General features: G+C 49.4%; 1 protein-coding gene across 4 annotated transcripts; it reads left to right on the top strand.

Annotated features, from left to right (window-relative positions):
- The first annotated feature begins 155 nt into the window (after positions 1 to 155).
- NCF2 (neutrophil cytosolic factor 2) lies at positions 156 to 24,716 on the top strand. 4 transcript variants are annotated; one of them, XM_065880614.1, is made up of 15 exons: positions 156 to 417; positions 2,392 to 2,474; positions 5,893 to 6,001; positions 9,971 to 10,105; positions 10,958 to 11,065; positions 11,427 to 11,486; positions 12,911 to 12,954; positions 14,487 to 14,628; positions 14,827 to 14,895; positions 15,893 to 15,968; positions 17,727 to 17,752; positions 18,168 to 18,319; positions 18,448 to 18,559; positions 21,546 to 21,723; positions 24,233 to 24,716. In XM_065880614.1, exons 1-15 carry the CDS (start codon positions 244 to 246, stop codon positions 24,343 to 24,345), a joined length of 1,581 nt encoding a protein of 526 aa, XP_065736686.1. In that variant the 5' UTR covers positions 156 to 243; the 3' UTR covers positions 24,346 to 24,716. The 4 variants fall into 4 exon arrangements, with proteins under 4 accessions (XP_065736686.1, XP_065736702.1, XP_065736693.1 ...); XM_065880630.1 differs by lacking the exon at positions 9,971 to 10,105 and having other exon boundaries at positions 244 to 417; positions 24,233 to 24,345; XM_065880621.1 differs by lacking the exon at positions 10,958 to 11,065 and having other exon boundaries at positions 244 to 417; positions 24,233 to 24,345.
- The last annotated feature ends 154 nt before the right edge of the window (positions 24,717 to 24,870 follow it).

The following is a 24,870-nucleotide window of genomic DNA, read 5'->3' as shown; positions in this document are numbered from 1 at the left end:
GCACTTCCTCTCTCCTCCACCCTCCGCCCCGCTTGCCCTCTCTCTCCTTCTCTTTCCTTTTCTTTCGCGGTAGGCTTATGCGTCAGTTGCCGAAAGGTGGGGACATTTCCTGCCGCCTTTGCAACACTAAGGTGTCTTAAGGGAGGCTGTGCCCCATTCTGAGCTCCAGGCCGGTAAAGTGAGGGCCAGGGCAGCCCTGCCAGGGGAGACACCAGCTCACTGCCTCCCGGTTTGCACCTGACCATGTCCCTGGCCGAGACCATCAGCCTCTGGAATGAAGGGGTGCAAGCAGCCGACAAGAAGGACTGGAAGGGAGCCCTGGACGCCTTCTCCGCTGTCCAGGACCCACACTCCAGGATTTGCTTCAACATCGGCTGCTTGCACACGATCCTGGGAAGCATGCCCGAGGCGGAGAAGGTGAGTGGAGATGCCTGTGCCCGTGGCCTCCCCCGGGCCTTTGTCATTAGCGGTCCTCAGCTCGGCTTCTCTTTAGAAACCTCTCAAGAGCTTCGGAAGCACAGAAGCTGCCCAGGCCCAACCCACCCCCAGAGATCCCGATTCAATTGGCCTGGGGAGGAGCCTGCGCGGCCACAGTTTTGAAAAGCTCCCCAGGTGGTTCTAACAAGCAGCCGGCTGGGAACCCTTAGCTGTGGGTTATGCTCTCCTTTATTCTCCATCTATTACATTCAAATCATTCTGGAAACTTTCTTTAACACCTTTTTGAAAGCCTCCCTACTTTATGTTTTTTTCTATCAGCTGCTAGCCACAGAGTTTCCATCTCACTGCTTCACACCTGATTTTAAAGCACTGATTTTGGCTTTCCGAGATGTTCCTGTGTGTGAGCTTTGCCTGCCCAAGAGATCAAGAGAAGGTGCTTAAGAAAAATCGGTTTCATCTCAAGTGACAATTCTGATCAATTATGTGGTGCATTCTTTTAAGGATTCTGAGGCCGGTGGAAGGAAAGCAGACGGTGATTGATTAATGATGTCTGCCGAGGACAAGTTGTGGGATGTCATGGTAACCTTCTCAGTTATTTTTTCTCTCATCTTCCCTAGTATGGGACTGAGCATTCTCAACAATCACTTTTTCAGATTGGGCATGGTAAGCTGGAAACGGTATGGCGTTTGGAAGCAGAAAATCTAGGATCAAACCCCAGCTCTGCCTCTCTCTGGACCTTTGGTCTTCAGGAAGTCAAGTAGACTTCTGGCTCTCAGCTTCTGGAGAGGTTAAACATCATGAAGATTGAGTGAGGCACCAACTATTTTTTTAAATTAATTTTTATTGGGGTATAGTGGATTTACAATGTTGGGTTAGCGTCTGCTGTACAGCAAAGTGAATCCGTTATTCATATACGTATATCCACTCTGTTTCAGATTCTATTCCCATATAGGAGGCACCAACTAGTAAAGTGCTGTGTAACTTCACACCACTGTGTAAATGTTAGTCCTTATTTTTACCTTTTACTGCAAGTCTTTGCAAGGTGGTGTGGACTCCTGGCCCCTTGAAAGGGCTAGTTGCTACCACAGCCATTCTCACCCTGACAAAGAGGGAGAGAGAGGCCGCTTGGAACACCTGCAGAGACTGCCAAGCCTGCCTCCGGCTCCAGAGTGGGCAGACAGGAGTGCAGGAGGGCCCTGCATCTGGCTGGAGGGAGAGGGCCTCCACCTCCTCTCCGGAGCCTGCCCAGGGGCTGAGCAAACGGCACCGCAGATGCACTGTCAGGAGAAGAGGTTGGCAAAGCTCGGCAGCTGGTCTGGGTGCAGCTCTGCCAGCAGGGGCTGTTGCCTCCGGCGTCTCGGGGCTCCTGGGCGAGGCTGTGCGGCCCAGCTCACCTCTCGGCCCGCCCACTCCGCCGTCCACCCTTCGTCTCCCTGCTCTAGGTTTCTCTTTGCTTTCTTCTGCTTGGGCATCTCATTCTTTCTTTGGTTTCATACTTGAGTCCTCACTCCTGGCGTTTTCTATGCATTCTTATTTGTTATTATTTAAATTGTATAATATTTCAAAACAGTGAACAAAATGGCCATAAGAACACACATACTGATAATTACCTTAATTGCATAATATTTCTGTAATACATTTATAAAATAAATATTACGCTGTATGTAACATTTTAATTAGGTTATTTTCAAATTTGATGACTTTTATTATTTTAATCCTGTCAGTAATCTTGAAAGGCAGATATGAATATCCCCATTTTACGGAGGAGAAAACTAAGGTTCAAGGAGATTAGGTAAACTGCCTCATGCTATGCCACTAGGAAGTGACAACACAGGGCATTCTGACCCCTCAGCCTCCGGTCACCTTCAAGACACGAACCATTCTCGTGACACTTCCTGGCTCACCCTCTGGCTCATCTCACACCTCCTCATTGCCTGGCTGTTCTCCCCACAGGCCTTCACCAAAAGCATTAACCGAGACAAGCACTTGGCAGTGGCCTACTTCCAACGAGGGATGCTCTACTACCAGATGGAGAAGTAAGTGGTCCAGTGTTGCACAAGCTGGAGAAGTGCACAGAGAAACCCCGAGGGGGTCTTGGTGATGCCAGACCTGGTGTTTGAGCAGTATCTCCCCAGCCTCTGTTGGGAAGCATGACTGGACCTTCTCTGGGAAGTTATGCAACCAGTCAGCAAGAGGCAGAAGCCCTCTCCGGGGAGGGAAAGCAGGCCTGCTGCCCAGTTATGGCCCACAATGAGCCTACATAACCACCACAGGCGAGGTGTGGCACCCCACCAGTGTTCCTGATGATGGGTCATAGCCCAGGTGGTGATACCTTGTCCATCAAGGGAGCATCCACGTTGGTCTACTACTATGTGGTATTGAGCTGTCACACAATGACGATTGTCATGAAACCACATCAAAACCTTCCTTCGTTCCCGCAGAATGGGTTTTCAAACACCCGGTTTAATCCATTCAATGAGATATAATTCAGCCACCAAAGTGAGAGTATAAGCAACATTATATGTACAAGAATATATTAAGAAAAAAAAAAAAAAAAGAATATATTAAGGGCTTCCCTGGTGGTGCAGTGGTTGAGAGTCCGCCTGCCGATGCAGGGGACGCGGGTTCGTGACCCGGTCTAGGAAGAACCCACATGCCGCCGAGCGGCTGGGCCCATGAGCCATGGCCGCTGAGCCTGCGCGTCCGGAGCCTGTGCTCCGCAACGGGAGAGGCCGCAGCACTGAGAGGCCCGCATACCGCAAAAACAGACATCTAACAGGGGGAGTCCCACCCCGTTTTAAACACAAAGCAAACCTTTTGAATAATGTCAGTTCTTTCTTTCTCCCTCCTCCTGGGCCCAGATCTTTAACCATCCTGATGGGCAGAATTATGAGGAGGATTTTGTTGGGCTCATTCAAGCCCAGGGAGACACAGGCATTGTTATTTCACAGCTGAAACTCAGCAGCTGAGCCCGCTCGCCAGAGAGGCAGGAACACCCGCAGGTTAGTGGTGACAGAACCTCACGCGTGCCCTCCGAGAGGACCTTCCGTGCTCTCACAAACAGGCAGTGGAACGTGAAACAGGACACCTGCCTTTCCACCTGCCTGCTTCTTGGCTCAGTGAGTCGGAAAGAACAGAGATGCTTACCTCGCCCCGCTTCAAGGGAATGCCTTGAAATGCTTCTTTCTTCTTAAGGAATGACCTGCCTGCTTTTTTTTTTTTTTTTTTGCGGTACGCGGGCCTCTCACCGCTGTGGCCTCTCCCATTGCGGAGCACAGGCTCCAGACACGCAGGCTCAGCGGCCATGGCTCACGGGCCCAGCCGCTCCGCGGCACGTGGGATCCTCCCGGACCAGGGCACGAACCTGCGTCCCCTGCATCGGCAGGTGGACTCTAAACCACTGTGCCACCAGGGAAGCCCTGACCTGCCTGCTTTTAACAGGTTTTACAATCAGCTTTATTAACAAGGATGTGTTAGAGGAAACCATCCTTCTGTTTCAAACGCAGGTCTCCTGCTGCTGTTCCTCCTGCAGCCCCTGCAGCTGTGGGACTTCCTTCCAACCAAATGATGACAGAATGTCCAGCTTCCCTCCCCCCACCTTGCCGCTACCCTGGGACCTTTTGGCCAGCCTGCCCTCCTGGCCCTCTCCAGGCTTCCCTGAGATCAGTGTTCCAGCTTCTACAACTATGTATTTTTATCTCCTGATAATAGTTAATACAGTATACGGTGTTCAGTAAGCATGTAAGGAAAGATTGAGATATGAATTTAATTGCCAGTTTTAGAGCTGGACCTATAAGTATTAATAATAATAGTAAATTATTATATATATTAATATGTAGATTATATTACATATATATATAAATAAAAATAGTAAATTACTGTGTGTGCCAGGTACCGTCCTAAGCACCTAAATGCTTTGTGCTATTACTATTCTCTAATTCTAAAGATGAGGAAACAGAGAAGTTAAGTAACTTGCCCTTTGTCACTAGATAGTAAGTGGCAGAGACAGGACTCCAGTCTAGGTGGGTGTGACCTCAGAGGTTAGCCCCAGGAACCTCAGAGGTAGCCAGCTTCTCATGCGCTATGCCCCTTGAGCATAATACACTCCTTGTAAACAATGCACTTCCTATAATATCAGCATGGAAGCTGAGGCCGGGGAAGCAATTTGCCAGGGTCTCCCAGTTAGCGGCTGGGCTGGCCGCAGTCTCTCGGCCCCTGTCCTAGGGAGCCTCCTAGGGTGCCTTCATTACCCCACACCACCTCTCAAGGGTCCCCGCCAGCCTGTGTCCAGATCCCAAGCTTGCCTTCAAGAGAAGCCACACGTGGCAGTTCTGGGTCAGACAGTGGCCGGGGGACTTTTGGTTCAGTTGCCTGCTGGGAGCCACCAGACAGCCACATTTGTTCCTGCCAGGACAGGGGCTGGCGTGGGGATGGGGAAAGCTTGATCTTTGCTGCTTCTACCCACTGCTGTCTGGCAATGGCTCCCTCCCACCAGGGCATCTGTGGAGGTCAGGGGCAGGCCAAGCAGGTCTGGTCCAGGTCCTGCCCACGCCCCCATGGGCACTATTTTTTTAAGTGGTTTTTGGGTTTTTTTGTTTGTTTGGGGGTGTTTTTTTGGCCGCACTGTGTGGCATGTGGGATCCTAACCAGGGATCGAACACCGTGCCCCCTGCATTGGGAGCCCGGAGTCTTAACCACTGGACCACCAGGGAAGTCCCGCCCATGGGCACTGTTGATATGGTCGGCCCTATTCTCCACCACGAATCCAATGACAGCCGCCCTGATTCACCTTGAGCCAGTCAGCACAACGCCAACCCAACAAAGCAGAAGGGCAGTGCCAGAAGTGATAGAAATGCTGTCTGGCTTAAGTGATGCTTTCTGTTTTCTTTTTCCCAAAGCGTGTGGAGGGGGAGGGAGGGGACAGGAGACTACAAAGGCCACAAAACCAGTAGCTAAGCTGGACTCAGGAGAGAAAGAGAAGAGAAAGAGAAGGCTCTGGGCAGGAGGGTGATGCCAGTGGCTGTGAGGAGGGGCCCCCTGGCCTGGCCTCCTGGTGGGAAGCAAGGCACAAGCCATGCTCTGATCAGCCCCGTGGGGACGTGGAGGCCAGCAGGTGCTGCTCTGCTTAAAGCTCTCAGGGGAGACTGAGGCTCTCTTGGGAAGTGACAGGCTGGTTGTCAGAAAGGTGGGAGGTGTATGCAGTCAACAGAGACCAAAATACCTGTGGCTGCCTGAAACTGGGAGGCTGGCAGGGTTGCTGGCATGCACAACCCCAGGGGGCGCCGTTCACACTGGGTTCTGTGGGATGCTGGGGCTCAGGATTGGTGAAAAACTAGAGAAGGTCAAGAGAGGTTAGACAGGCTTCTTGTCCTAGTGAGACGGTTGTGCAAAGAGCAGCAGACACACATTTTATTCTTTACGCCTCCGTACCTTCAACTGGTTTCTTTCCTGCAGATACGATTCCGCCCTTAAAGACCTTAAGGAGGCCTTGACTCAGCTTCGAGGGAACCAGCTGATCGACTATAAGATCCTGGGGCTACCGTTCAAGCTGTTTGCCTGTGAGGTGAGAAGGAAGGGCCCAGCCTGGGCAGGGGTGGCTGCTGGCTGAGGGGCAGCTGACAGCTGAGATGCACGTCGATCTGTTGACACATCCGGGAGCCTGGAAAAGGCATTTCGCCTCCCCTACCTTAGGACTCAGATTTTTCCCTTAAGAAAAGACTCAGGTCAATTGCTTCGGGCTCCTCATGGAGTCCTCAGTTACCTGAGTGCATGGATTTGAATAATGTGAGACTCAAAGAACCATGTAGAAATGAGTTTGCTGGGTTCTCTGAAGGGAGGCTGGGCTGTACACGAGTATGTTGGCCTGTGAAAGTTGTCACAATAATTTGTATAATTCAGGTGAACAGACAATTTTCTCAGCATCATACTGACAAATCCAAAATCACGGGTTCACTTGCCATACAGAACCTGTCTTAACCCCGTGCAGTTCCCAAGTTCACGCTCTTTGCGATGCGTGGTCTGGCCTCATGTACTTGGTATATACCCAAAGAGAGAGTGAGGACAATTTAGCACCAAGCTGTCCCCTCCTGGTCAATAGAACAGCTCAGAGCACACAGTTAGGAAAGGTCTCCATAGAAGGACAACTTATGTTCTGTATGACCAAGACGGAGAGGCATGTCTGGCTGTGACTTCATAGGTTCATGTACTTTTTCCAACCCACCCTCTGCACTCCCGTTCTAAACCCCAAATATATACCAGTAGCTTTAAAACTAAAATTCATGCAAATATCATAGATCTTTATTTAGAAGAATTGGTGAAAAAATGTCCCCTTGTTTTAGTTTCTCAGACAGGAGAAGCCAAGTGTCCCCAGGGTCACTCAAGGCTAATAATAGAGTCCACAGCTGCCTGGGCCCCTGGGGACACACGTCTCCCCACAGGCCCGTGACAGGATAGCAACTTACTTCAGTTCTCCCACACTAGGGAAATGAGGCTTTTCGGTGGGAATTGGCTGGCATTTGGCCGGCTTCTAGAGTACCGTCTCTCAACTGTGGTCCTTTTGATACGTTGGATCAGCTCATTCTTTATTGTGGGGACTGGCCTGTGCATTGTAGGGTGTTGACCAGCATCCCTGTCCTCTACCCACTAGATGCCTATAGCACCCCACCCGCAGTGTGACAACCTGAAACGTCTCTAGATATTGCCAATTACCCCTGATTGAGAATCACTTACACAGAACCGCTAGAGAAAGAATCCTAGAATGCTACTATCAAAGCAGAATTCCATGCCAGGAACGTTCCCCCTCTAATTGGAGTTGAAATGACTAGGGGGCAGGAAATACTGGCTGTATGGGCTTCTCTGTAAGTGAGGCTGGACTTTTCAGGGTCCCATATACCACATGGGACACTCCAGTCACTTCCCTACTTATAAAGCCACCGCTTCCTTCCCACCAGGGTTCTGAGAAATCACACCATCCTTTTTGAAAAGAGTCTGGGGCTTTTCCAGTCATGGAGTCATAAAAACCTGTTGCTAGAAAAGGTCTTAAGAGCAGGTGGCTGAGAACCAAACTGGAAGTTTTAAATGACTTCGAGCTCTCCTTTCTTCCTGCACATGTGGGCAGGGTTGGGCTGGGCTGGCCAAGCATGTGTATGCAGAGGGCAACAGCTCATTGCTGCTCAGGAATAGCCCAGGAAGGGAGCCTAGATCTCTGTGTCTGGGCCTGGTCCCTGTGTCCATCATTCAGCACCAGCCACTAACTCTATGGAAAAACCAACCATGCCTCCATCCATACTTGCCTTGATAAACTGTCCTTTTTAACTGGATGAGGCCCTGGACCAAATCACAGTGTGGGTGACAGGCTAGTATAGAGACGTGTATTAATTATCTGCTGTTGATTACCAAATTGCTCTACAGCTGAGTGGCTTAAAACAATACTGTTTATTCTCTCACAGTTTCTGGGGTCAGGAACCCAAGCTTGGCTGGGTGGTGCTGGCTCAGTGGCTCTCATGAGGTTGCAGTCCGGATGTTGGCAGGGCTGCTGTCATCTGAAAGCTTGGCAGGGGCCGGAGGACCTACTTCTAAGGTGCCTGGCAAGTTAGTGTCACTGGTTGTCAGGAGGCCTCAGTTCTTTGCCACATGGACTTCTCCATAAGGCGGCCTGAGTCCTGTCATGACATGGGCTTCCCCCCGAGGAAGTAATGAACCAAGAGAAAGTAATATGGAGCCTCAGTGTCTTTTATAACTTAGCTTCAAATGTCACAGCCCCCTCATTCCCATAATATTCTATTGGCTACACCTGTCAGCTCCCTTGGATGTGGGAGGGTGAGAATCACGGGAGCCATCTTGGGATCTGAGAGACAGGGATCAGATCCCTGCCCAACACTTACTAGTTGTATAAACCTAGGGAAGTCATGTGTCATTTATTAGCCTCAGGTTCCTCATCATCTGTAAAGAAGGGCTGAGTACTTACCTCATACACATTTGCTAATACATTCACTCGTTTTTGCGTACATTTCTAATGCCTGCTGGTGTCGGGCAATGGAGGTCCAGGAGTCCACAAGACAGTGTCAGCTGCAGAAGCTCATGGTCACGTGTAATGCGAGGTGATAAGGTTAGGGCAAGAGAAGTGCTAGGGAAGGACTATGGAGGCACGGAAGTGAGGCCCCTACCTTGTATGGTGGTTGTGGGGTTAGAGATAATGCAGATAAAGTGCCTGGCCCAAAGAGGCGGTCAGTAAATGGTATCGTTGATGACGGTGACGATGATGATAAAGACAATGACAAGGACAGGCAGCACCGATTTCCAGGAGCCCCAAGTTCTTCGTCGATTTAGCCTTCTGACTGCAAACACAAAGAAACCCCAGATGGCATCAGTCTGCAGGCTCGGCCCTGTGATCTTCCCCCAAACCACGTGGGCTCTCCCCGAGAAGGCAGGCGAGACCTCTTTGCTCAGCCTCCTGGCAAGTCCCGAGATAGTTCCCCAGATAATAGTTAATGAGGGTAAAGAATTCAGCACCTAGTGTGTGCCGAGCAGTTGAACTCAGTGCTTTGTGTGAATTATTTATTTCTGACAAAAATCTGGAGGCAGGAAGCATTACTGTCACCATTTTATAATGAAGCCGAGGCCACATACTAGCAAACAGTCCTGGGGTACCTCCACTGCACTGCCTCCACATGTTACAGCTTGGAAGGCCAACAATCCCCTTCTCCAGCCGGGCCTCAGTTGACCAGCTCTACCTCCTCTCCGAGGCCCTGGAGAACTGCCCACACCCCACCCCGGGGCGTCAGGCTGTGACTCCCATCACTTTCACCTGTGAAAAGCTTGCAGCATCTCCTGGCTGTTTAGTCGTGCTCCATACATGCTGCAAGGAGCCCTAAGAACTTGCTGCATTGTCGTTAAAAAGAAGTAAAGTAAACCCTACTTGTTAGCTGCCATCTTGATTTTCTCCCACCCCAGGTACAGTGCTGCCCTGGGTTTGTATCGAGCCTCTTTCCACCTCCAGTGGACTTTTGCCCGTAGAGTTTCCTCCTGCCCGTATGACTACATCACAGTCTTATTACTCCTGTGTTCTGCACAGGGTTCTCTTGGTGCTGATGCCGAATGGTGCATCTGGAACCCTCTCTCTCTCTCCATCCCACACCTGTCCAGTCTTTGAGCCCTGGCTCAGTGGCAGAAGCTGGTCTGGGAGGCCCCAGGCCTGTATTTTATTCCCAACTCTTCAAGGGGCCTTGAGCACATCACTGTTCTCAATACCAAAACCACACAATAATTCTAGCCCCCTGCTGACCTACCTGGCTGTTGAAAGAACGCACACGATGTTGGATGTGTGCATTACGTGATGTTTTCTATACACCGTCCTTGTGCTAGATATAACTCAGGAGCAAGATTGATTGTATTTTGGATATTCCCAGGACAGCTGGGAAAGGGAGAAATGTCACCAGGCAACATTCCGGGAACACACGTGCAAGCTCTCCCCCGCATGGACTCCAGATTCCGAGCGGCCTCAAGTTTTATGTTGCGGTCTGTGCTTTTCTAGGTGTTATATAATATCGCTTTCATGTACGCCAAGAAGGAGGAATGGAAAAAGGCTGAGGAACACTTAGCATTGGCTGTGAGCATGAAGTCTGAGCCGAGGCATTCCAAAATCGACAAAGCCATGGAAAGCGTTTGGGTGCGTGCGCTGGGGGAGCGGGTGGCAGGGGGACTTGCTTGGGTCTTTGTGTTTGTTTTACTGCACGTGTAGATCGGGAAGTCGTAATCGTGGTGCTTTTACCTCCTCTGAACTCTGGGTAACACTGATCTTGGGGCACGTTTCCATGTGGTATGGGACGGCAGGGCCCTCCTCATGCCCCTCTGAGGGGTGCCTGGTGGCAGCCGGGGAGAGGGAGAGGCTGGGGGCTGGGGCCAGCACGCAAGGGCAGAGGCTGTGCCCGCTTGCTCACCCCTGGGTCCTCGTAACCTGGCTCTGTGCCAGGCGCATGACAGCTCTCAACAAAAATGCATTGATTATATGAACGAGTGGTGCAAAGTATCCATAGTTTGAGCACAGCTGGGGATGAAGCTGGTTTTAAATAAGATTTTTAAACACCAGGAACAAGGGGACTCAAGTCAGTCTGTACCTGCCTATCCATGTCTGCGGACACCGGTGCCAAGAGAGCACTGTCGTGGGCCTTGCTTGGGTCAAGGGCCACCTTTGTGGTTGTGGTGCCTCCCGGGCCGTGAGTGACAACCCTGCCTGAGCCACACAGAGTGGGAAAGGGGCAGCTCCCCTAGGAAAAGAGCGTGCTGGGCAAGCAACACCCACAGATGTCCTCGTGGCCTCTCGGTGTAAGGCGACTGTGAACCCAAATGGTCCTACCTTAGACGTCCTGAAATAATAACAAGTCCGGCCCTGCACGTTGAGAAAAAGTGCTCTTGTGAGGTTATCTCAACAGATCCATGCAGCCATTCATTGAGGGAGGCAGGACAAGCATCCTTAACCCCATTTCACAGGTAATAAAAGACCATGTTCCCTGTGTTTTAGAAACAGAAGCTGTATGAGCCAGTGGTGATCCCTGTGGGCAGGCTGTTTCAGCCAAATGAAAGGCAAGTGGCTCAACTGGTCAAGAAGGATTACCTAGGCAAGGCCACGGTAAGTGAGGCCACTCAGCGTCCCCTGAGATCCCTCCGGCATGGGCCCTGCGGAGCAAGGGGAGAGGGACTCTTGGGAAAAGGGCACCTGCCTTGTGGCTCTGCCCTGGCAGAGCAGCAACTTCTAACCCAGAGGGTCAGCAAGCCCATCCTTAGCTGCCCTCCACTTCTGTTCTTTTTTTTTTTTGACGTACGTGGGCCTCTCACTGCCGTGGCCTCTCCCGTTTGCCCTCCACTTCTGGAACCAAGTACCCACGAGAACAGATCCAGGGTGTGAGAAAGGAGGGAATCTTGGGGAAAACCACAGAAGGATGGGGAAGCAGTGCTGACCGAGCCCTCACACCTTCCTTCCTCAATTTCAGGTCGTGGCATCTGTGGTGGATCAGGACAGTTTCTCGGGGTTTGCCCCTCTGCAGCCACAGGTGAGGCGGTCCTGTCCTTCTCCACGGATCGAGGTCTCCAGAGCTCTCTGTGAAACAGCCAACTGGGGAGAATATTTGTGCTGAGCTGCCTCGTTTTAAGGGCTCCTTCAGCTGAGCTCTCAGTGCCGCTGAGGGTGTCTGCATGACCATTCTCTGTCACGGGTCCCATGACTGGTGGGGGAATGAAGCAGTTTTAGGCTTAATCTCAAGTACTCAGGAACCAACACTCCTGCTTCTCCCCAAATGCCAGGCTTCACTTCTCTAAGTTCTAAGAGAGCTCTGGTGTGTATCGTCTCTCCCGAAGTCTTGACCGTTCTCTCAGGAAATTGAAACACAGCTAGGGAAGGCTTTTTCACAATGCCTCTTCTCAGACACAGGACACAGTGGCTGGTAGGGGACTCCCATGGGACCCGGGCCCTGAGGCCATGGCTCTTGTGGCTGCATCTGTCTGCCAGCGTGCACAAGATTTCCTCGGGAACACAGGTTGGGGGCCCAGGGTGAACCATCTTTCTGCTCAAGCTGGGCTCAGAGACACAGGTGACAGTGGGTCTAGAAATGTGAAGGCAGAGCTCCCTTATGAAGGGAAGAGGGTAGGGCTGGCTAAGGAAAATTCCAGCTCTGCTGCAAAAGAACCGTGATGGACAGGAGTGTCGGTCCACACTAGCAGAGGGAGGCGTTTCTGAGCGTCGCAACCACGGTCCAGTGTACACACACCCGGTCACCCTGAGAGCAGCGCTGAGAGCCTCCAGGGTCAGAGAGATGACCGCTGGCTCAAAATGGGACCGACACCGGGGCACTGGAGGGTAAGATGAGCAAAGGAGGAGAGCAAGAGAGGCACAATTCTTTGACCTCTTTCTTCACCATAAAGTTGAAGAAAGCCTTGCGGGATTCCCTTGGGCTTCAGGGCAGCCAGGGGACTCCCAGAGGGGAAGAAGCCCGGATAACTGGGCTCCATGCTACTCAGTGTAGAACAGGGAACACACCTCAAAAGGACAGTCTTGCCTGCTCAGTGGCCCTTGGGTTCATTTTTAAATACCCACGAGTGTCATGTGACAGAGCAGACAATAACTATAGAGCAGCGCTTTGGGAAACTGTTCCAGGAAGGGGACGGAGCTCAAAGGCAAAAGCACCCTCATGACACCGTGTTGCTCTGTGATAGCTGAACTCCAGAGACCAGGTGTGGCTCAAGATGAATTGCTGTGCTGGTGAAACCTGGGCCCTGGGAGCTGGTGGGAAGCGTTATTTTCCCGTGTTTAGTCAGGGCACAGTGTCCTCTCCCTAGACAGTGTTCTGATTGAGCCAGAAATGCAGTCTTTGATATTCTGGTCTGGAAGGAGGCTTAAATTACCGTTAACCGTCTGTTCTCTCTCCCCCTCCTTCACTTACTGTCCTGCCCTTCTTCATTTCTCCTGAATGTTCAATAGGCAGCTGAGCCTCCGCCCAGGCCCAAGACCCCAGAGATCTTCAGGTAAGTTAGATTTCGGCCAAAATGCAGACTACCCAAACTCCAAGCCTGAACTGATGGCAACAAAGGGCTGAAGAAGGCGAAGCTGGGGTCGGGGGCCAAATTCTGTGCAGTTTGGCCCAGCATGCCCGCTCCTCCTGCTTTCAGGGCTAGAAGGGAGTGATGCAGGGGACGGAGCCCTGGCTGTGGTGGGGTCGACATGGGGGTCTGGCCACAGCTGTGTGGTGGCCCCGCGTCCCCAGGTCAGGGTGCGCCCAGAGAGTGAGGGGTTGTTGCTGAAGTGCAGCAGTGTCCGTGGAAGGTCGCCGCTGGGGGGCCTCACGCCGACCTCAGGGTGGAGAGCTCTCTGCGGGCCGCAGCCCCCTCGGAGGAGGGGAGGCCGGGCTTCTGGAATCAGGCGAGCAGAGTGGTTCCAGAAGCTGGAACGGCGCGTCCTTTCCTGTGTGGGCGTTTTTCACTCCCTATTGGCACCCGTTTTCTGAAGAAGGAAGAGGAAGGACTCAAGAAAAAGAAGTCATGTTTCTGTAAGATGAGAAGCCAAGAATGACATAACCTACAGCTTTCTTAAGAGTTATCTCTAAGTGAGGAAACAAGCCCGGTTCCCGCGCCCGATAGGGAAGGGTGTCACAAAAGCTGAAAAAAGTACCAAAGCAACTATAAAAGTCAGGGGGCTGGATTCACTCATTCCTAAATTCTCCATGGGCTGGTGGGGGCAGTATCCCCTATATACATGAATCTGGTGTTTGGAAACAAAAGGAGGGGCTGGAGGGAAAGGCAGGAGCAGAGTGGGAGGGCGGGAGAACCAGCAAGGCCAGAGTGAGTGGAGGGAACACGGGCCTGCCTCAGTCACATGCTCCGAAGTGGCACAAATGGGACGCCCCAAGAGCAAAGCAGGCCTTGGGGAAACGGTAAAGGGGAAACGACATTGTACAAGGCACAGCTAGGCAACCTCAAAGCTCTTTACACTCTCCCCCAAGCCTCCCGGCTCATCTCTCCCCCCGCCTGGTGGGGGTCTCATCTCTCACCCCCGCCCTGTGCCTGACCCACCCCCATGCTGGCTCTAGGTGATTGCTCTTCCCCCGTCCCCAACTCATCTTCCTCACCCAGAGGGCTCTCACCCACCTTCACCTTGCGCCCCTCCTCTGATTGGGCTCTACCCAGGCTTCGGCGCTGGCTAAGCATACCCAGGAAACTTCCTCCTCAGAAGGGAAGGGAGGGCAGGGATGGCAAGGCCTCGTTATGAGTGTTGTCATATTTCTTTTACTCTTGTGCCACTTGCACGTGTGGTTACGGAACACGTTCACATGCAGTTTCCTACCGAGTCCTCTTGGGATCTCAGGCAGGCAACCTCCCTGCTCAGGGTCACCTGGGCAGTTAGAAGTGGAGTTAGAAGGTGCCTGGAGTGAGCCGGCTCCATGGCCATAGTTGCTGGTCCATAGCGCCACGGGATGGGATGCGGTCCAGGCTAGACGGTGGTTGGGATCTTGTATCTTGTGTCTATCCCCTCTTCTTCTCCCCGCTGCCTCCCCCTGCAGGGCTCTGGAAGGAGAAGCCCACCGTGTGCTGTTTGGGTTTGTGCCTGAGACACCAGAGGAGCTCCAGGTCATGCCAGGGAACATCGTCTTTGTCTTGAAGAAGAGCAGTGATAACTGGGCTACGGTCATGTTCAACGGGCAGGTATTCAGAGGACCAGGGGTGGGCTTGGGGGCACGGGATCCTGGCAGCACATGGAAGAGCTTCTTGAGGAGCAGTACCTGCTACCCTCTTTCAGCTGTCCACCCACCCCTCCCCGTGTCTCTGGGCTGTTCTGAGGTGTGGGCACTGATGAGCGCATCTCTATTTCCCACTTTCTGGCTCCGTGGTGCTGCACTGCAGAAGGGGCTTGTTCCCTGCAACTACCTTGAACCAGCTGAACTGCGGATCCATTCTCAGCAGAAGCCCCAGGTACTGTAGTGCCAAGGTCTGACCTGTTCCCCCCACTTGCCCCCCAAGCCCCCCCGCCGACAGACCACAGAGGAGAGAAGAGCAGTGCGGAAGAGGCGCTGAAGACACACTAGTCCGAGCCCACCTTGCGTTGGTACCGGCTGCCCAGAGCGGAACCTGGGCATGAAGGAAAAAACCCAGATGTGCTGAGTAGAGGCATTGGCAGGACCTACCAGGCCCCCACAGCTCTGTGATTCCTCCCGGTCAGGGGTGACTTGACCAAAGCTATAGCCTATGAATGTTAGGTCTTCCCAGAATGTCCTCTTCACCTGGAAGAATAGTCAATGTGTTGGCTGGTGAAATCCATTCAGATTTAGAAATCTGCTTTAAAACACTGAATGAGAGCAGGCCTTGCCAGCCACTGATTCTGATACTGCTGCCACCGCACCCTCAGCCCGCATCTCAGTGACCTGCCCTTCTGCCAGGCCTGGGGAGTGGTCTTTGTTAGATCCATGCAGATTTCTGATGGCAGTGGACCCTGTCTCTCTCTAGACTATGCAACCAGTTGTCCTCTGTGGGCTTGGCCTTCCCTGGCCAGAGTCACTATGTCCAGATGACTTCACAAGTTCTAACTGCCATGCAAATGGGAAGTGGAATGTTTCCTTTGAAGGGGCAAGATGTGGAGTGAGAGGGTGAGCTAAGACAAGACTCAGGGTCCTACCCCACCTCCAGTGGGTTTCCAGTGTGGCTCTACGGGGTGATCAGGCAGCAAGGGCCTTTTACCTGGGGGCTAGGATCCTCATTTCTACTGTGATTGGTTTTCACCAGGTCAACTTTGCATCCCATTTAACCAACACTTTCCTTAGTCTCCCCTGAACGTTACCACCACCCCCAGCTTTTAGGAAGTCGTTTGCATCTGGCTCCTTTCCATGGGGGTCTGCCCTGCCCCTAACTCCTACCCCTGCCTAAGAACTGTGTCTGAATGAAGGTTCTCACCCTTTCTTCCTGTTCCCTCCAGGAGGAAACCTCGCAGGAGCCTGATATCCCAGGTCCTCCCAGTTCCAGGGCTCCTGGGAGACCCCAGTTGTCACCAGGTTTGTGTCTCTGGAGCAACATCCCAGGGCTGGGTGTAGCTGCTCTCCCAGCCTTCCAGGGAAATGTGGTTTCTTGTCCTCCCAGCAGGCCACTCAGTTTAGGACCGCACGGCCCCAGAGGCCCCTCTCTCCTGTACCACTCACCACTCACCGACCCCAAACATAGGAAATCAATGGCCTTCCTCCCTGCCTGCTCCAGAACACTTGTGGGGCTTGGGCACATGTAGCTGCTTTCTAGGGGCACTGAGTGTCCCAGCTCGCTCATCAAGTACTGAGACCTCACCACAGGAGGAAAGTTTCAAGTAATTGCTTCACATGTTTACTGAAAAGGCGGATGCAGTGGCTCTTTTCAAATGTCTGAGGAACTCTGTCTGGAAAAGAAACTGCTCTGCAGAGCCCTGAGGGCTGGACAAAGAACCACAGGGCAAATGTGAAAGGCAGACTCTCCTGATGTGTGGAGATGGCTGCCCTGGGAAGTCAGGGGCTTTTTGTCACTGGTACAGATTAAGCCGATTCTGAGTAAGTGCTTGGCAGAGATGCACTGAATAGGTGGCCTGTCCAGATCCTAAGTCAGTGATTGTCATGCCCACCTGGTCATTAGAATCACTTGGGATGCTCCCCGCCCCTATTTTTATTTTGAAAATATCAAGCCTACAGAAAAGTTGAAAGTATAGTACAATGAACACCAGAATACCTTTCACCTATATTCAGTAATTGTTAATATTTTGGACCATATACTTGCCCTGCTCCTCTCTCTAATATAAAATGTCTTTCTAGTGGCTGAGCCACTTGAAAATAATTTACGGACTCATAATGCTTCACCCTACACTTCAGCGTCTGTCTCCTAAGAACAAGGACATTCTTCTGCATAAGCACCATATAATTGTTATATCTAAGATAATGTTAATATTATATCTTAATTATATAATATAAATTGTATATTTCATATTCAAATTTCTCCTACTGCCCCCCAAAATGTCCTTGATAGCTTTTTTTTTTTGGCATTTTCTGTCTAGGGGTCCAGCCAACATATTAACCTAGGAAGATTTTAAGAATTTGGATTCCTAGGCCTTTGATTCTGGTGTTTTAGGACTGGAATCAGCCTTAGGAACCTGTATTTCTAGAAAAAACTTCCCAAGTGATTCCAGTGATCAGCTGGGTTTTAGATCAGTGATCTTTTTTGATCATGTACCCCTCCCCACCATGGTGAATATCTTTAGACTATCTTTATCTTCTCTTATATAAATTATATACATACTGCTATATTAATATATTTTGCACATTAGAAAACATACACAAAAATAAAGGACAAAATGAAAATAAGTGGTTCTAATATTTCTTCTAGTGGCCCCTGGCTCATCTTACACTCTCTGATTTTCATTTCTATGGAGCCCACTGCTTTAACTGACCTTTGGGAGTCTTGAATGATACCACTACACCAGCAGCACTGCTGTTAACTGACTTTGGGGAATCCCTCCCTAACCCCATGGGTTGGTGAGAATGTGATGGTCCTTTGATAATTACCTATATCCTCCCTAAATCAGAGACTTGGTTCATCTGTGTGTTCGTGGCTTCGCCCTTCACATCACCCCAGTGATTTATCCTGCAGTTTATTACGATTAGTAATCATCCCAGAGGTTAAAGGATATGAAGTTGGGTGCCCTGTTCTAAGAGGTTTCCTCTTGTATATAGCAGGGGCTGGCCAAGAGTGTTCATTCATCATTGTCTTTTGTTTTATTCCTTACCTTCTTCATTTAGGTCAGAATGAAAAAAAAGAGCCCAAGGTAACTTTTTTTTTTCCTTGTACTATTTTAAGTGGTAGAGGAAGGAAGAGCTTGGGCTGCCCACTTAAGCGTGTCCACGGGTGTGTCTCCCTGGATTACAGAAAGAGACCCAAAGGAAGGGTAGACCAGATGCTACCACACATACAGGGACCAGGGACACCCTCGACAGTCCCTCCATCCTCCATGCACACACTGCCTACTGGCCCATGGCTGGTGGGCCAGATCTAACCCAGCAGGAATTCTCATCCAAGTGAGAGTTGGGCTGGAAGACAGAGCTCTGAAGGCCCTCTCGTGTTACTGTGAAGCCAGGTACTTCTTGGCCTCTCCCTGTCACGGGGTGCTCCCTGTGATCCGGCATGTTTCTCAGAGGAAGCCTCAGACACTCATGAGTTCCCTTTGCTTGCTCTCCCCACAGGAAGTCAAGCTCAGCATCCCCATGTCCTACACACTCAAGGTGCACTACAAGTACACAGTGGTCATGGAAACGCAGCCCGGGCTCCCCTACAGCCAGGTCCGGGACATGGTGGCTAAGAAGCTGGACCTCCTACCGGAACATACTAAGCTGAGGTGAGCTCCACGCAGGGGGCAGTGAGGGGGACAGCTGGGGAGCCTGCTGCTGGCCTGGTGGATGGCAGTGGAGGATGGTTCTGCACTGATGCTCTCGGACTTGATTCTTCCTCCTTATCTCTACCCAGCTATCGGCCTCGGGACAGCAGTGAGCTGGTGCTCCTTTCAGAAGACAGCATGAAGGATGCCTGGGCCCAAGTGAAAAACTACTGCCTGACTGTGTGGTGTGAGAACACAGTGGTGAGTGCGGTGAGCCCAAGGGGATCTAAGGCCATGTTTCTAATGGGCCGCTTCCTCAACAGCAGTTCAGCATTTACCCGGCACCTTCTGTGTGCCTGTCACTAGGCTTGGTGTTAGGGATACGGTGGGTAACAAGCCTCAGCTCTGCCTCCGTTCCATTGCATCCTCACCTGGGTTGCAGCCAAGAGAGGGTTTCCCACAAGAGAAGAGCAGGCCCAGGCGCCCAAAGAAAGCTTCTAGTCCCTTCCATCTGCTGCCACACCTAATTGTTTCAATGTTTAGACCCATCACTATCAAGCAAGGTTGGAATGAAGTCATAGCTTGAGGCTGAGCTCACAGCCATTCTTCACCTTAAGTTTCCACGGGTTAGAACACTTGGGAGTGAAAGAAAGTAGTGAGCATTTATTTCACAAAGAGATGCCTTGGATAAAAACCTCCTACTAATAGCAAAGCATCTATTGAGAACTTCCCATGTGCCAGGTACCATGCAGTCTGTGTATAATTCTCATAATCCCCATAACTCTATGAGGCAGGTATTGTTATCCCATTTTGTAATTTAGGTAACAAGGCAAAGGGAGGTGAACCTGACCAAGATTACACAGAGCCTGCCTGTTGTACTCTTGAACACCTCGCGATACTAACAGTAAAAGGGCAGGTTATCTATAGGACTTGAGGTCTGAAAAGAGTTAACTGACTTTCCAGTAAGAATAAAGGGAGTCAGGAGCAAAGTTCGAGGCTAAAAGTAGTAGCTACAAGTTATTACTCTTGGACTTTGTCCCTTAGTCTCTCAAGGAAAAGTTGCCATTTCTTTTCATTGTAGATGTTAATTTTTTCCCCCCAAAATGGTCCTTGGAAACCATCCATCTGCTTTCTGTCAACATACTTTTTTGTTTGCCTTTTATGTGATTTCACATTAGTGGATCATACAGTATACGCTGATGTATTCTTTTGTGTTTTAGTAGTCCATTCCTTTGGAATGCTAAATGGTATTCCACTGTATGGATACCACAATTTGCTTATCCATTCACCTGTTGGTGTACTTTTGGGTTGTTTCCAGCGTTTGTCAAGTGACATTAATTCTTTTTTTTTTTTTTTTTTTTTACATTAATTCTTCAACCAACATTTGCTGGGCTCTTACTGCTCTCTTAGATAGGCACTAGAGATATAGAAACTAGTTAAGACACAGGCCCTTCTTGGGGGGAAGACAAGGGCAAACAGATGACTACAAAGCATGTGTTAAGTAAACTGATGGAGACGCACGAATGCCTTACTGTGTTATATAAGCACTCAGGAGGGTATCTCACCCAAAGAGGCTGGAGGGAAGTGGGACAAGTCAGTAGCCTTCCTAGAGAAAATGATGCTGAAATTGTCTTGAAGCTTATCCTGAAAAAAGTACATAGAAATTGGCAAGGTGGAGGAGGTTAGGATGGATGTGTTACACAGATGGAGAGAACAGAGGGAAGACCACAAGAATCACCATAATGGGAAAAGGGGGCTCAGCGCTACTGGATGCAACCGGGACAGCGGCTGGAGACAAGGTTGCAAAGGCCACAGGGCCAGATCAGGGAAGGCGTTGTACACTGCTGTGCTAGGATGATGCTGGGAGCAGGGAGAAAATAGTGAGGCCTTGCTTTGGATTGATGATTCAAGGGGCATACGAGCAAGACAGGGAGCTCAGCTAGGCTGGCTGGTGGGCTTCCTCTGAGTACTCAGCTCCCCATCCACAGTCTGGAGGCTGGGGTGTCCCGACCAGAGTCCGTGAGTCTGCAGTCTCCACTGTCCAAAGCTGTTGTTGAGTAGGGTCCCAGTGACACTTCGGTTCTCCCTCTACTCACCTGTGTTTCCTGCTTCAGCATTTGTCGACTGTGGCATCTGCAGTTGTATCAGTCTAGGGGGTATAAAATTAAATAGTTCCTAAGTGAATCCTTGGTCAGTTACTAGTTTTCACGTGCAAGTAGATTTTGAGGCCATGGAAATGACCAGAGCGGGAAAGCTATTCCAGACCATGCAGGCCTTGGGCCCACAGTGGAAGGCAGAGTCCCTCCACCAAACCTGCATCCCTACAGCTGGGCAGGGGCTTCTGCTCAGTTAGGGAAGGGTCTCTTTGGTAGGTTCTCACTCAAAGGCAAATGTTCGATGGAAAGAAAAAAAATGAATGGGAGGGGAAGAATTAAAGAGGACGGGCCTGGAGGAAGGCCCTGTAGTAAACCCCACAAAGTAAACCTTGTGGTTATCTAAGAGTTCAGAAAATTGCCTTCAGGAAGTAGAGACATTGGAGCTGAGACGTCCTGGTGCCTCTGGCTGAGAGGAAAGGCCCAGGACCCTGAGGGTAAGTGCCAGTGCAAGGGGTCCCTTGAAAGTTTCAAAGGTCACTCTAGGTTTTCCAATTGTCTGTTTTTGGACTAATCCCTTCAGTTCTGTCTTTAAAGGATTCTGCTTAAAGGATTCTACTTCACTGAAAAGGGTTTTTTTTTTTTTAATGTTTGAAATCATTGTTAATTTCTGTAACAATTGTTAACTCCTGCAGGGAGTTTCTGATGAATAGATTTGGGATGGCGCAGAAAATTTGCATTTCTATAACAAGGTGCCCAGTGTTGTGGGTAGTGGGGAAAGGGTGTTGGATTTGGGAGTTAGAAACCCAGGTCTGACTTTAGGTTCTGTCACTTACTTGTGACTCAACCTCTGTTTCTCCATCTGAAAAGAAGTAACAATAGTACCTAGTCTACCTTTTTCAGGATTACCGTAAGGTTTCAGTAAGATTTGAAGACTATCTACAGTCCTGCATACCTTTTGGTTTCATTTATCCAACCATCCGGTGTTCATAAAGTACATGCCAGGTCTATGCTAGGTGCTGATCACAGACTGGCCTTTCTGAGTTTATAACCCAGGTGCTACACTGACATTTTGCTGACTGATGCCGACTTTAGTGATGTTCAATGTTCGCTGCAGCAAGTTAGGAAAACTAACAGGCCTTTTATTATTTCAGGGTGACCAGGGCTTTCCAGATGAAACTGGAGAAACCAAAAAATCTGATGCTAATAACCAGACAACAGAAGCTCAGCTTAAGGAAGGGAGCCAAGTGGTAGCACTCTTCAGCTACGAGGCTACCCAGCCAGAAGACCTGGAGTTTCTGGAAGGGGATGTAATCCTGGTGTTATCAAAGGGTAAGTGCTACTCCTGGATTTGAGTAACTAATTCACATGTTAGCAGGAATAAATTCAAGAGCAGAGAGAAGAAAACATCAATAAGCTACAAACTTTAGCCGATGTTTTCAATATCCTGCCTAGCTTTCAGCCAGAGGGAGCAAAACTGAGCACTGACCTTTCCATCTGATGCTCTCTCCTGGGCAGGGAAGCAACAAATGGCAGACTTAAATCACATTTTGATTATTAAAGGTTGTTTTGGAAGCCATGGATTCTCATACCAGAACTAATGAATTGGAAGGTGGTTAGAATCATTTTGCCTTTGCACCAAACCACGATACTGATCTTCTGCAAACTACAGTTCTTTGAATTGATGTACTTTTCGAAGATGAAGGAAGAAGGGGATAAATTTTGCCTTAAGAAGCAACTATTCAGAATTGCTCTCTCTGGCAACTTTCCTGGATGTTACAAATCAAACACATTTAGCATTGAAATAAGTGGAGGGTTCTAATTTAGTTCTTCTCAAACTTAAGTATGCTCATGCATCCTTTGCAGTTTGTGAAATAAAATTCCTTGGCCCAGCTCCAGAGATTCTGATTCGGGTCTGGGGTGGGGCTCACTAATTTGCATTTTTTTTTTTTTTTTTTTGTGGTACGCGGGCCTCTCACTTTTGTGGCCTCTCCCGTTGCGGAGCACAGGCTCCGGACACGCAGGCTCAGTGGCCATGGCTCACGGGCCCAGCCGCTCCGCGGCATGTGGGATCTTCCCGGACCGGGGCACGAACCCACGTCCCCTGCATCGGCAGGCAGACTCTCAACCACTGCGCCACCAGGGAAGCCCTGATTTGCATTTTTAACAAGCTTCTAGGTGATGCTGGTCTACTGACCACACAGAGGAGCACCGCTCTAACTCATGGTTTGACACAGTCTTATTTCTCTACCTGGTAACAAGCAAGAGTCACATCAAAAGCTTCATTCACATGGCTGAAATCTTGTGCGTTAGTAATGCAAAGTAGTGAAAACCGAACACTATTATCAATTATAACAGAAAATCTAACAGGTTAAGAAACGAGAGCAGGAGATTTTAAAGTTAATGGGGTAAAGAGTGAGTGTACGAGACAACGAGTGTACGTGGCAACTAACTCAAAATATGAGTAATGAAGGGCATATCTGCTGAAAGGGAGAATGGAAACTCAGTTGTAAGAGCTGGAGTTAACTCCCCACACCATTTTTAAAGTGTCAGTATCAACCAATCAGCTAAATTGTCCAGAAGTTTTTTTTCAGGGTTGGGGATAAGAAAAAGACAAGTGAACGCTCTGAAAAACCTTCTGGGTAGGTATGCAGAGAAGGTGGTGTACTCTTTACTGGGATATGTATAAAAGTCTAAGTTGGTCTATTTCAGAAAGTATCCATGTAATATTTTGATATTGTAACACTTACAGAGAAAACAGAATTCAGCATAAACATTGTGTGGGGCTGAGGGGTGAGTTCAACTGTATTCAACAGTTATGAGAGAGTTTCATTCCAAAAGTTTCTCAAATTTAAAATGTGAATCACCTGGGGAGCTTGTTAAAATGGATTCCGACTCAGGTTTGGGGTAGGACCTGTGATTATGGCATTTCTAGTATGCTCCCAGGATCCACGACAAACAAATGCTGATCCATGACTCACATTATAGGAGGAAGAATCGAGACAACCGTTTGCAATTAGAATCACCTTGAGTGAACTTTAGAAAAAACTCTGATGCCCGACCACACTCCACACTAATTAAAGCAAGAGTTTCTGGGGCCAGGATCCAAGCACCAGTGCTGCTGTAACATCTGATACAGATGTCTTACCTCCAAAGATGAACTTCTGAACTGGTTCTATGGTCTGGTAGATGGGCTTTGGAGTAGGTCATACATACCTAAGGTGTCTGATATTTATTGGCAGAATGACCCTGAACAAGCTATTAATCTCTCTGGGTCTCCTTTTCCTTAGTAAAACGGGGATATTATCTACAACTGAGTTATGAAGTCTGTGCCTGCACTTTTAGTCTCAAAATAGGTGCTATGAAAATTCTTGTATTTTACAAACATGGACTGAACCCATCACTAGCTCCAACTCTCAATTCTTTGATCATTCACCAGTGAACATTCATTATTAATATATTTAACCAATTGCATGTCCCTTTCCTGTAATCAAAACAAAGATTCCCAACAAAGCTAAAACTCTTTGTTAAAAAAAAATATATCATATCTGAAGATTCATTATTCAATTTCTTTCACTTTATTTCTTTGGTAACATTCTGAAAAGTCTAATTCATTCCTTTGCATTTTATTCCTCCATTATCATGTCTAAGACAGAAACCAATAATGAAATGGCTAAGTCCTATGTTTGCTCTTACCTCCATTTAACTTTCCAAAGCAGACTTTTCCCTGTTAGCACAACTGGGGGGTGAAGGACTGACAAAAGATCTGTGTGCAATATTCAGATGAGGTAATTCTCCTATACTCATTTTAGAAATTGAAGTATACTTTTCCTTTTATCAGTGAATGAAGAATGGCTGGAGGGGGAGTGCAAAGGGAAAGTTGGCATTTTCCCCAAAGTTTTTGTTGAAGAACGTACAACTGCAGACTTGGAAAGCACTCCTAGAGGAGTCTAGGATGTTTCACAACCTGCAAAGTTGAAGAAAAGGAGGTACTATCATTTGCAAGATTTAGCACGCCTCTGCAGTACACTGTACAGACATCGCTGTTTGGAAGTATTAATTCATCTACTTTTCCCTGTTAAAATTTAACCTATTAGACAGTGATGTGGAACTGAAGATGATGATTACCTTGGAGGTGGCGAGGGGGTGGTGGTTGGAAGAGTCTGGAAGGGCATGAGGGGGTCTTCCAGGGTGCTGATAATCTGTTTCTTGCTCTGAGTGCTGGCTACCCAGATATGTTCAGTTCGTGAAAAGTCACCGAGTTGTATACTTACTATTGGTACACCTCTCTGTGTGTGTGATGCCTCAATAAAAAACTTACAAAAACAAGATACCCAGAGTGCAGGCCCAAGACCTAAGTGTAATTACCCCCATTCCTGCACCATTACTATCACAGACTCCTGGGGCCTCGGGTTACTTTACAGGTAATTCAGAAGGCACGCGCACAGAGACACACACAAAATTAACATTTTGGGGGGT

Source organism: Phocoena phocoena, chromosome 1 (assembly GCF_963924675.1).
Source record: "Phocoena phocoena chromosome 1, mPhoPho1.1, whole genome shotgun sequence".
NCBI classification, from domain to species: domain Eukaryota; kingdom Metazoa; phylum Chordata; class Mammalia; order Artiodactyla; family Phocoenidae; genus Phocoena; species Phocoena phocoena.
The sequence above is the reverse complement of the archived record's forward strand: the minus strand, read 5'-3'. Positions and strand labels throughout refer to the sequence as shown.

Bases quoted from the DNA above. Each gene is read 5' to 3' on its own strand.
- NCF2 (XM_065880614.1), top strand. From the start codon at position 244: ATGTCCCTGGCCGAGACCATCAGCCTCTGGAATGAAGGGGTGCAAGCA. The intron at 6,002-9,970 runs GTGAGAAGGAAG...GTGCTTTTCTAG, and splicing joins TCAAGCTGTTTGCCTGTGAG to GTGTTATATAATATCGCTTT. The intron at 15,969-17,726 runs GTTTGTGTCTCT...TTCTTCATTTAG, and splicing joins GAGACCCCAGTTGTCACCAG to GTCAGAATGAAAAAAAAGAG.